The 12,825-nt window shown below is 42.7% G+C and overlaps 1 protein-coding gene across 1 annotated transcript in view; it reads right to left on the reverse strand.

The window, feature by feature from the left end:
- Positions 1-8,481: 8,481 nt before the first annotated feature.
- The window catches only part of GPALPP1 (GPALPP motifs containing 1), an 87,751-nt gene continuing 83,407 nt past the window's right edge, over positions 8,482-12,825 (reverse strand). Inside the window, exon 8 of the mRNA XM_030200524.1 lies at positions 8,482-10,740. Coding sequence (XP_030056384.1) covers positions 10,522-10,740 — 219 coding nt within the window. The 3' untranslated portion in view covers positions 8,482-10,521. The remainder of the gene's footprint in view (positions 10,741-12,825) is intronic.

Below are 12,825 nucleotides of genomic sequence, written 5' to 3' on the forward strand. Positions count from 1 at the left end.
CAGTCTAATCTTTTAAAACAGCTTGCTTGCTGATCCCCTTGAGATTATCCACTATGCCTGCCTTACTCAGAATGGCATCCAGATGTGGTAAATAATACCTATGAACAATCCATCACTCAAAAAGGGACAGAGAAAGTTTCATTTCTCACTGACCTTTCTAACCTCTAGTCTAGCAAAAGCTAGACATTTGAGCAATCAAAACCAGATGGCATTCCATCACTTTACAGGACTGAACCAAACAAACAGAATTAACAAATTTGATTTCTTTGTCCAAGCTGCCTCACCGTAAGTGATTCCAAGTCTTCCAAATCAGTCCTTGGAATCCAACAGCCAATTAGGTTTTCATGCATATTCATTATAGATATCTTGAGAACTTGACTAGCCATGGGATACGTAGTTCATGTTGGAAGACCTGAGATACTCCCAGTTTTGTCCCCACTCTCTCCTCTAATTGAAGCTCTGCAGTCTCAATCCTCAGAAACAGGGACAAAGGTTAAAGCACTCTTTGGAACCTGACATGTATTCATTCTGAATCCTACCAATAGGATTCAGCTGGGATTTTTTTCCTCAGTTCTTTTGGGGGTCGTGAACTGCTATTTATTTTTCAACAATCATGCTTACATATTGTGTGATACATAGGTGGTAACAGGAAATGGTGGACTTGTCCTGGCTAATTGGTGTTTTTCAGCAAATAAAGCTGAGCTGTACAATCTAAGGTCAGCAGTGTGCAAATAGATTAAACCAGTTCTTTTAAATGCCAATTGTCATGTAGATTTGTATAAACTGGCACTTAGCATTTATTACTGTTCTATTCTATACCACGTATCATCCTTTTATGCACATTCTCCCAATCCCCCCCTTACTACGCTGCAGATTTATAATTGGTTAGATTGACAGAAGACCAGAGGTCTGTTAAGTTCAACCTTTATTCTATTTATTGTATGTGTAGCCTGACACTGGTGTCTATTTGGCAGCCCTATAAATAGATTCTACATAAATTAATAATTTCACTTGGCAGAAGGTTGGCAGACAAGGTGCAGCTTATAATTCAAGTGTTGAATTAATTTTCACTCTCTCGTTTCACTACTATCTTAATTAAGCCTTATTTTTAACTATATGTAGTAACTGTATTTCCCTGAAAGCAGCAAATAAGTACTTTTACAGTACATTTTTAAATGTCCCTCTTGTAAAAAACGTAACTTACAACAGAATGCAAAACTCAGTCTGTTTAATAATGTCATATTATTTGGGTGGTGATTAACATACTTAAAAGGTGGTGTATGGTTTGCATATGGCTCCACTTTGTATAGGTGGTAAACCCATGCCAACTTGATGAGTGGCTGCTGCATTATATATCAGTTCCATTATGGGGTCATTGACGACTCTGGACTGTTCCTTTACAAAAAACGGTATTAAAAAGAAATCTTTCTCCTGCAATATATGCAGAAGACCAGCATGTGAGAAAGTTCTTGAAACATCTGCAAACTAAAAACACAGCTGCATCCTTCTGCTTCCAACTGAGATAGGAAGACTGAATGCATTCTCAGGCTATCAGCCTCCTGGGCTTCAGGCTAGTGGAGTTGAGCCATCTCCAGAGGAAGTAAGATGCAATAGGCCCTAGGACATGGTTACCAGATGACATAAATTGGAGCAAAAATGTTTCACTAACAAAACTGAGGACATAAGTGAAACTTAAGGGCAAACCATCTGTAACAGAAATGTAATTTATTTACATCCTTTTTTTATGGCTCAGAGTTGGCGCATCCCTCCCTCAGTTCTTCAGTTGGCATTGGTCTAAGCTGAGCCAAGAACAGTCAAATATGGGCTGACTGAAAGTAAGTGGCACAGAAAAAACAAAAACCCTGCGATCTATGCTGAAATTAAAATTTTACACCTTAGTGCCTGTGGTTTGACTTATTCTCCCTACTTGTTCTTTGTTTTCTCCAAGTTCTATCTCTGCCTTTTATTCCTTCTGCTCTTTTCAAACTATTCTCAATTTCCAATCTTTTTTTCAGCTTTTTGTCCTCTGAGTGCTTCTCTATCCAGAGTCCTTTCTTTTATCCTCTCCATCACTTCCTTCTCCATTGTTCCCTCAAGCCATTTTCTTCTTTTTCCTTTGTCCCCAGCATACCACTTTTTCTTTATGCCCTTTCTTCCATCTCCCTGACCTGCCAATGTATTCATTCCTTATCCTTTCCTTCCAAAGCCTTGCCCTTCTTTTTCCCCTTCTCCCCAGCCACCAACTATTATCCCTCTCTCCTTTTACTTTCTCCTCACCATCCCGTTTCCTCCTCTCTCCACCCTTCATTCTACCTTACATCTCTTTCTTTTGCATTCCCACTGCATACATTTAATTACCTACAACGTCTCATAGCCTGCACTATCCACATCTCTAGGCAGGTAACAAATAAATATATGCAATACAGTATGACATATAAATAAAACTATCCTATATAATAAAAAGCACCTCCAACGTTCTGAAGCTGACTCCATGGCAGTGAAAGTTTGAAGGGTTCGTGCTGCCTCTAACGCTGTATCCATCTCCTGAATTGACGTCACGCACTTCCGGGTTCATCACAAAACAGAACTGGCCAACCACAGGCTAGCAGCACAAGGCACAACCTCAGCGTCTATAGCCTTCCCTTCGAGTTCGTTCCCTCGGAGTCCTGCTCTCGCGGAAAGAGGAAATGACGTCAGCAGGCGGGACTCAGAGGGAACGAAGTCGAATGGAAGGCTACATACGGGCAGGACTTTCAAAGTCGTGGCCGTTTCGACGGAGGTAAACAGGGGAACGAGAATCGATGGGTGGCTGGATGGGAGGCAGCGGAGCGAGGAGAATCTCTGGGTGGCTGGAGGGGGCGCAGGGGAGAGGACAATCGCTGGGAGCCTGGAGGGGGGGCAGGGGAGAGAGGAGAATTGCAGGGTGGCTGGAGGGGGGGCACGGGAGAGAGGACAATCGCTGGGTGCCTGGAGGGGGGGCAGGGGAGAGAGAATCACAGAGTGGCTGAAGGGGGGCAGGGGAGACAGGAGAATTGCTGGGTGGCTGGAGGGGGGCAGGGGAGAGACGAGAATATCTGGGTAGCTGGAGGGGGCAGGGGAGAGAGGAGATTCACTGGGTGGCAGGAGGGGGCAGGGGAGAGAGCATTGGTGGGTGGCTGGGGGGGCAGGGGAGAGATGAGAATCGCTGGGTGGCTGGAGGGGGGCAGGGGAGACAGGAGAATCACTGGGTGGCTGGAGGGGGAGCAGGGGACAGAGGAGACTCACTGGGTGGCTGGAAGGGAGGCAGGGGAGAGAGGAGAATCGCTGGGTAGCTGGAGGGGGGGCAGGGGACAGAGGAGACACACCCACCCAGCGGTCTCACTCTCTGTCACACACACACACTCGCACATTCACTCTCTCTCTCATACACACTCTCTCAAACATACACACTCTGAGAAAAACCTTGCTAGCGCCCATTTCATTTGTGTCAGAAACGGGCCTGCTTTACTAGTTAATAACATAAAAACATAAAACCAATAGCAAAGAAAAACTGATGATCATCTGCATATAAATGGGATCTCACACTCAAACATTCTAAGTCTATGTGATGGAGTGTATACAAGTTGCCAGTTCCCCTTACTCCCTCACAGAGCCACATTCAGAAGCTAGGTCCCGCAGTACAGAACAGAGAGGTTGTGGCTCAGTCAACCAGGTAAAACTCCTAAGCACAGATAAGTCAAGGAGGTCCTGGGGAGAGAAGCAGCCCTACAGCATAAGCCTCAGTACAGATGTGTATGCTATTAGAAACCTGGTTAAGGTAGGCCAAACTATATAATGGAATCTTGTGAGAATTCTGTTTCTGAGGCCTGGCTGGAGCCAGGCCAAGATTTGTGCAACACTGCAGTTAGGCTGTGCACACTGTGACTTTGGGATATATCAGTAACAGGCTCATATAGATTGCACCTGAATCCCAAAAGACTTTATTTCTAATTTGCTGTACTTGTGAAGTAACAGGCTTCAGTGTATTTTGTGTTAATAGAGTCTTGCTTTACTTTTATACCTTTGACTGGCTGTTAGGCCTGTGCTCAATCCTGCTATCACAGTCTAAAAACAGAGGCCACATATATATTAAATAACACTGAAAAGTTGAGCCTTGAGGCACACCTGATGATAGCTCATCACAGTAGAAGAGCTAGTACTGAGATGTACCTAAAACTTAAATTTGACAAAAAGAAAACCAGTTACGTACCTTCCCTACTATTCCCATTGATTCTTTCTCATCATTCCCCTACCACAACAGGATTCCAAGATGGTAGTCATTTCAGAAAATGGTCTCCAGGCCAGTGCTTCTCAAACCTCTCCTGGAGGCACACTTGGTTGGTTATTTAGGATTACCACAATGAATATGCATGAGATAAATATGCATACAAGTGCCATTCGTTAGGTGTAAATGTATTTCATGCACATTGAGAAGCATTTGCCTAGGCTACAACTATTTATAGCAGTAGTATAGCAAGTAGGGAACCTGACCGTGCCCCAAGAGATACACTGACATTTGAATAACTTTATACTGGAGTTCTTTTAGCAGCTCTGTGTTAGGTACGTTTAGACCTTTGCTTCAAATTCACTTAATCTAACAGAAGCAGCTTAATTCTTTATCCAGGAGTGTTGCAATTGGTTCAACTATTGTGACTAGAAACAGATGGGCTGTATTTAAATTATTGTGGAAACTGAGCACCAAGACACTGCTGCGATCAGACCATCCCTAGAAGGTTAGTAAAGGAGTGATGGTTTCTTGGCAGACTAGTAATGTGGGGGCTGCCATTGTCTTCCCCAGTCAATTTAGGATTAGGCTGGGTACTCATTTACTGATGAAAATGGATGGACGGCTGAGTTGGCCAGAAACCAACGACCTGCCAGAAATCCCAGTGCAAGATTTGAACTCATGATGTTCATTGTCATAGGATGCAAATGAGCTTGAGGCTTTGTACACTGATAGCTCATGTGCAAAACCAGTTTCTACAAAGTTGAATATTCTCTACCTTGCAACACGAGAAAAATGTTGCGGGCCAAAATCTTCAGATATTACACTATTTACAGAGCTCAGTAATTAGCAGAACTGTGTCCATAATGCAGTACAGTCCTTTCTCACTATTCGCTGGGGTTAGGTTCTAGAAAACCCAGTGAATACCGAATACCGAAATACAAATATGGAACCATTGATTCTATAGGAAAAAGGGGGTTAAGGTTCCTGTGCAATCCTGTTAGGTAACAAAAAATGTACAGTGAATAACCATAAACTCATAATTTCATATAGACTTCTTGTAAAAAAAAGAAAGCTTATTATATTGTGCATTTTATAAATGTATTTCATACAGTGGAGGGGGGGGGGGAAGTACAGTATATATAGGTTTTTGGTGTAACAATAGTCACAGTTCTATGAATATCTTCTTCCTCATGGGAACACACTTTCATATGCACTTGAACTACACTGTGCGCAAAAGTGGGTCACACTTTATTCTCCATGAATAACCAAATCTGTAAATCTCGAACATGCAGATGGCGAGAATGAACTATATTAGCATACCTGAACCAAAAAAGAACAAGATCTACCTTCCATTTTTGACAGTTCTGCCTATGATCCCGCAGCATTGACAAGAACAAAAGAACAGTCCACACTGCTTTTGAGCTCGAATCTTGGCTACCTCTCCTCCTTAACTTAAAATTTCTCCCATTCCAGATCTCCCCTCACCATTAGTCAGAACTGTTTAGGTTTATGCTTATTAGATTTTGATATACTGCAATTCCACAGCAAGTAGCAGATTGGTTTACAATGAAAACAAAGAAAGAGCAGTAAAAGAACTCCATTTTAAATAACAGAAGAGAGGGGAGGAGTCACAGGAAAAAAGAGCCGGAAGAAAGGAGCCGATTGAGGCTGCACACATAACAATATGTGTGATTGATATGACACCCTTAATTCAAGGATGATCTCAACACACATTAGAAGTTAACACTTCAGAAACTCATATATGATTACAACTTCAAAAGGTAGTGGGGCTGGACACGTATTTCAGAAGCCTCCGATCCATAAAAACCTTGAAAGGGAAGGAATAGGAATTGTTCACCTTTCAATTACAGCTGAGTAAACTAAAGTAGAAAGTTATTTCACAATACATGACAGATACCAGTGGACCAAGTTTCTGGCAGAAGACTTTAGACCAGCCTTGGGTTATTCTATACCCCTCGCTCTTTTACGTTGTGTTGCCCATGGGTCTGATTTGAAATGAAAGATGCAAGACTATGAATATCAGGAATGGCTGCAAGTTTCCCTCCGGAAACTGAGTGCAAATTTTACTGCTGTATTTTGAAGTAATCTATATTAGGCTACACTTTTGTTTGAGAACATAGATATGCATATTCATTAGAGGCATGAACATTTCTCATTTTGGGTTGTTTTCCATGTCATGTTCGTGTTTTTTTTTTTTTATTTTGTTGTCATGGGAACAATGTTATTAAAAGTGTGTGCTTTTTCAGAAAGAGTGCACACTATTGACAGCACATGAAATGTTTTTTCTCTGCTCCTTTTCATTTGCCAGAGATATGGGCTATGTCCTTTCAAACAAATGCACATCCCTAATATTCATTAGGCAAGTTCTGAAAATTCAACCCATTTTAACTTTTGAGGAGTGTCATTCAATACTATTATTCTGGTGTTTTGCCTTTGGACATTAGTCCTCTTTTATTTTTGCCCCAACATATTTGAGTTCTTATATTGTTAGAACGGTTGGAAATAAAATACAGCACAGTCTTGATTATCCAACCTTTGCCGATCCATCCCCCAGACCATCAGTGATAGCACTCAGCCTCTTTTTCCATTTTCTGAACCCGAGACCCTACTTTTACCGCAAAACAGCACCATTGTGAGCCAGGACCCTGCTTTTACTGCCTTTGCTTCTGCATTGTTTGAGGGGTTACCATTGTTTTCTGTATTATCCGACTTTTCATTCATCAAAGGGTTGGTCCCATTTAGGTCAGATAATCGAGACTTTACTGTATGTATCATAGAACCCCCTTTTCAGCTATGTATATTTTAGTTCTAGGTGAATTCAGTGCAACTGTGCAATGCGGCATTTGCGCAATTTCCCATTTGTCATGCAGAATTCTGCACAGTTATGTTGGCGGTTCGGTATCTTTCTTTCCTCGCTGCAACAATCAAGAGATAATGGTGTGCAGCTGCACATCAGGTCATGTCCTCCTTCTCCTCCTCTGTAGTCTTGGCTCTGACTGTTCTTTTAAAGCATGTGGCTATACAGAGGCCAGCACAATTCAAAGGGACAGCAGGGGCCAGGATGACAAAGTAGAAGGCCGCACACAGCCTGATATGCAGCCACTTCCTTTTCCTGCATGATTGGAGATGGGGTGGATGGAAAAAGCTTGGGAAGGTAGTGTGCTTAAGGATGAGTGACATGGAGTGGTGCTGGAGAAAACTGCAGGGGTGTGTAACATGGGCTGGAGAAAGCTGCTGGGGTGTGTGCCGTGGGTGGGTGGGGGGGGGGGGGTGCACCAGAATGCAAGTTACATATGTGCTATAGGGGATAAAAAAAGGAGATATGAGGATATGTTTGGAGGGAGGAGAAATAAGGAGAGGTGGGGGGCTTGTACCTGGGTAGGGAGAGATAAAGGGAGGTGTGGGTGTATGCATAGGGGGGGCCTTGTGGGATTTGGGGGGACAGTGAAAGCTGTGGGTGGGAAGAGAGGCCTGTGGAAGCATAGACTTGCTAAAGGATATGGAAAGATGAACCGAGAGAAGGTGGGGCAGCAGGAGAAAACTAGGAGGCATTCAGCTTGGAGACAGGGCAGAGAGCTGGGAGATGAACTTACTAGGAGAGGAGAAGGAGTACAAGCTACAACAGAGTTGAGAAGGGAAAAGGATGGCAAGGGGAGATTTCATGACTGAGGGAGAAGTCAGGCCTTGTGATGAACAAATAAAGTATGTAGAATTTTCAAAACTTTTGTACAAAATTCCCCCAGGAGTAAAGCTAAGCTCCACCTGAGCACATATTGGTAATGATGTTGGAATGGGGAAGGAGCATCATGGTTGCAGCCTGACACATCATGCTGGTAAGTTGGATGCATTTCACAACCTGTACACACCTCAGTAATGAAATCTAAATTGAAATAAAAGTTACCAAGGTCTATTACCTCAGTAGTGCTACATTAAATTGACATACATCCCCCTGGGCTTTCCTTGAGTACAGAATGACGGCTTTATTAAATCAGAACATCTGTGAAGCAGGTTGTTCTTGCGCTGCACTACATCACGGTCAATGTGTTGGGCAAGGATATGAGAATTCTGCAGTTCCAGGGAACATAAGGCTATTTACAATGCTGCCCACACAGCTTTCTTTGCTCACACAGCTTCAGAGGACTTGAAGTTAGAAAATAGCCTCTCAGATGAACAGCCTACATCTGAATGGAAAAAAAGGCTTCAGCAAAGGTCAGAAGTGAATTGGTAAATGAATAGAACATTCAAAGACATGGAGATTAAGATTTATTTCTAGCTCCTTATGCTACACTCGGTAAAAAGGACACAAGATCATTTTTGGAGGCTGAGGAATGGTTTTCCAGGTATTAGGCAGCATTCCTTGTGCCCAGTGTTTGCAAGAAGTCAGTCATGCAGTTGCAGAGTTCAGGAATGCTATGGTCCCATCTTCAGAGTAGTTGACATTCACGGAAGGCAGAGAAATTACTAGGAACTAGAAGTCTGACACATGCATAAAGGACAATGAATTTGTAACCCCCTCCGTTCTGCTTTCCAATCTCACCCTCAAAATATATAGGGGCCCTTTTACCAAACAGCAGTAAAAAGTGGCCTTAGCAAGGCCGTACGTGGGTCATTCCCACACACTAAGGCCACTTTTGCGGCTGGGGTAAGATGGCCGATTTTTTTCTACTTTATTAATGGCCACACGCTAATTTTGCCATTAGTGCATGAGCCCCTACAAAGTTTCACATGCTAAGTGGTTAGCGGTAATGTAGCTGCACTGATTAGCACAGAACACGCCCACCTCTGCCCTCAGACCTGCCCCCAGCACTAAAAAATACATTTTAGTTTTTAGCGTGGGGATAGCACACACACATCCCAAAATTACCGTGGGGCGTCTCAGTGTGCCTATGGTATGTACGCATTACTGCTTACCGCAGCTTTGTAAAAGAGCCCCATAATAAGGTAAGTAAATTATTTAATAAAGCACAACATTATTTATAAATTAACTCACCAGGAACATCCTACTGAAGAAAATAAATTCAAGGAAATACAGCAGCGCATATGTTTTGAAATATGATCCCATGTACGGCACAGGCACATTACAGAAGAACTGTAATTTAGTGCTTTCTCCTCCTTGATATGAGCGGCAGAGGTACTGTTCATTTTACCTATGCAGAAACGAATGAATCTGAGTTTATGATACAAGTTTTTGTGTTTGAATCAGCTTTTTGTTTGACTGGATCTATGTACTACTCCTTAAGAGCTACTCTGGCACAAACCATAACTGAAACCAACCTACTCCCTCCTTTCTCATTGCCCCCCAGCCCAAACCACAGGAGCTCCTGTTCCCACTTTCTTCCTGCCTCCCAAACATAAGAAACCCTCTTCCCAGACTCACCCTTGGCCTACCTTACTACCTTGGTGGTCTACTGGTGAGTCAGGGCAGGTGCAACTTGGGATGTAGAGCACCAGGGTGGTAAGGTAGACCTAGGGTATGAGGAGGAGGAGAAGAGCCACAAGACATAGAAGAAAAAGTTTCAGTTTCAGTCGAAAATGCACCAGTACTTTTGTCCAAAACCAAAACAAGGCTGAATGCAGATTTCAGGCCGATTTCAGCGCCAAAACCGAAACTCAGTCGGCCCTATTTGTGGCAACAGGTACCATGTAGCATGCATGGTTTGTAGCAGCAGTTCTGAAACTGGGCCTGAAGTGGTTTGTGTAGAAGTGAGATCTTTGCTCCAATGCATCTCAAATGGCAATACATTATACTGCAATTTGAAAAAAAAAGAATTTTACCTTTTATTTTTTGATGGTTGGGATGGTTTCAATGTATTATCTAGAAGGAAAAGATGGGGGAAGGGGCATATCCTAAACAGTTTCAGAAAATACTGGTTCACCTAATCTTAAAAAAGAAAATCAAAACAGCACATAAGTAACCAACCAACAAAAATAATTTGGAAAGTAATGAAAAACCTAAAACTAAAATTTCCACGCCACAGTACACATTAAGATAACATATTTCTATAAACAATATTAAATTCCACATTGACATCCTATTGAAGTACCATACCAGCTATTAAAGTGGTACGGACCTACAGACAGTCTTGGGGGGGGGGGGGGGGGGGGTGAAGTATGAAGGTTCACATATGCTTAATTGCTGCCCCCTCTATAAGCAGTAGCAGACTAGGAACATTTCTTTATGGAGGTATTTACAATAATGTGTTAAATACTATAAAAAAATATCACCGGCAACAATTGTTTTTCCTGTCCCTGTTTTATAAAAACATGCTGCCTTTGCCATGTGAAAATTTGGTGTTTAAGTCTTTAGATTTCTTCAGCAGGGCTTTCTTCTGAGCTTCATCAAAACGGTTCACTTGAAGGTCCTGGTCACGGTCAAATGGCCTCCGCTCCTGTGCCTTACCCTTCTCACCCTCTGCCTTCTGCTTTAGCTTCTTGTTGTGAAGCTCCATCAGGGATTCTGACCGCTTTGAATCCTGAAATGGAAAATTATATATATATATTCTTCAGCTCAAACAGCATACACATATCTTTGATTTTGCTATTTAAATAATATGACATTGCATACCCATGAATCAAGGCTATCGGTTAAGATGGGGAAAAAAGGCTTATGGGAATTAGCAAAGCAACCAAGACAAAAATCAAACCAGTTCTTATTGTACACAGATTAACACTATAAAGGCTATACTGCAGCTCTTTGTGACTCTGGGCAAGTCACATAACCCTCTATTGCCCCTGGTATAAAATAAGTACCTGTATATAATATATAAACCGCTTTGATTGTAACTACAGAAAGGCGGTATATCAAATCCCATCCCCTTTCCCTTTCCTACAGGTTTTGCTATTAAAAACTGTAGGTACCTCTACCTCTTGATCAGCACTGTATCAAGGACTGTGCAAATATGGAGGAGCAAAAAATTACCTCCAGCCCACTGTTTCCTCTCATTGGTGGTGGTGAAGCAGGCAGGGTGGGGCGCCAGTTGCACAGGGCACAACTGTAGCTTGGTATGGTCCTTGGTGCAATAATCCAGCACAAATTACTGAGAGAGAGAAGTGCTTTAACAACATGGAAAAAGATACAAGCTATCAATCGGCTTGCAATCTGTGCTCTCACATGGCACTGCAATGAAGATCTTCAAAAACTGGATACAAGGACAAGAACACTCCTTTATGCCCAGCAGGTAATCTAAAAGAACCAGTGTATGTTGTGATTGTGTATTTCAAGAATAGTAGGTGCAGGAAACAGACACCAATGTGTGCTTTTGCTTGGGTCTGCTATTTCTCACAACCAGTGCTTAAGGGCTTGCACAAGCTTCATTCTGCTTCCAAAAGCAATCAAAAACAGCAGATTTTGCAGCAAGACTAATAAGAGAAGCATAAGAATCATGAGAAAGCCTCTCTTCCAACACCCTAATGCCTGCTCCAACCTGGTGTTATTTTTTTCAGTGGTAAGGCAGTTTTGTTTCGGGTACTCTTTTCTGAGCATTAGGGAGGAAGACAAAATGATCTCATTAACATGAGCTTGACTACATCAACATGCTACTTGAATTGTTCGTCTGTGTGCTTGTTTATTCCCATGGTCTGAGCCTCTGAACATTCTGCACAGGTAAATGCAGGTACTAGTACCGCACTAATGGCCTCTAGTGCACGCATTCACTTTTGAGGGTTGGGGCCTCGGGAGGTCTTTTACTAAGGCGTGCTCACGTTTTTGGAATGCACTAAAATTGTAGGCGCACTAAACGTTAGAGATGCCAATGTATTCCTATGGGCGTCTCTAATGTTTAGCGCGCCAAAAACGTGAGCGTGCCTTAGTAAAAGACTCCCCTTAGTGAGAATCCATATGGAAGGGAAAGAAGCAAATAAATTTGCTAAGAAGAGAACAACCTATTTAAATAAATTGCTGAACTGTTTTAATATTTTTATTATAAAACTCTTCTGATTTGGTTTTGAAAAAGACAGACTATCAACATTATTTTAGGTGGTATAAAAATTTGGAAAATAAATAAATTAGAATAAATAAAATAAAACAAACAAGGAAAACTGGTTAACCAACAAACACAGTGAGAAAGAGAGACAGCAGTTTCAAAAACCTGACACATGAATGATGAACAACAGACAAAATGGCCGACAGTAAGCATTAAAAGAAAACCCCCCAAAACCATGCTAGACCATACAAAGGCACATTTTGTAGCAATGAATTAGAAAGCGCCATATACAGGGGCGTAGCTACGGGTGGGCCTGGCTGGGCCCAGGCCCACCCAATTTCAGCCCAGGCCCGCCCAGCGCCAGGTCCCATTGCCGGCCACTGCTGCTTTTCCTGTTGAGCAGCAGGGCCGGCGCTACAAAAAGAAGAAGCGCTAACGGCGCTAAGGATGAAAAATGTTTTTAAAAAAAAGCGCGGCACCGGCAGGCACTGTCTTGGCAGCCTTGAGGCATTGGCTGCTGGCTCGCAGGCTCCTCCCGTCTCCTACGTCACTGCCCCTGGAGCGACGCAGGGGCAGTGACGTAAGAGACGGGAGGAGCCTGTGAGCCAGCAGCCAATGCCTCAAGGCTGCCTAGAC

The sequence above is a fragment of the Microcaecilia unicolor genome, chromosome 4, assembly GCF_901765095.1.
Source record: "Microcaecilia unicolor chromosome 4, aMicUni1.1, whole genome shotgun sequence".
Lineage (NCBI taxonomy): Eukaryota > Metazoa > Chordata > Amphibia > Gymnophiona > Siphonopidae > Microcaecilia > Microcaecilia unicolor.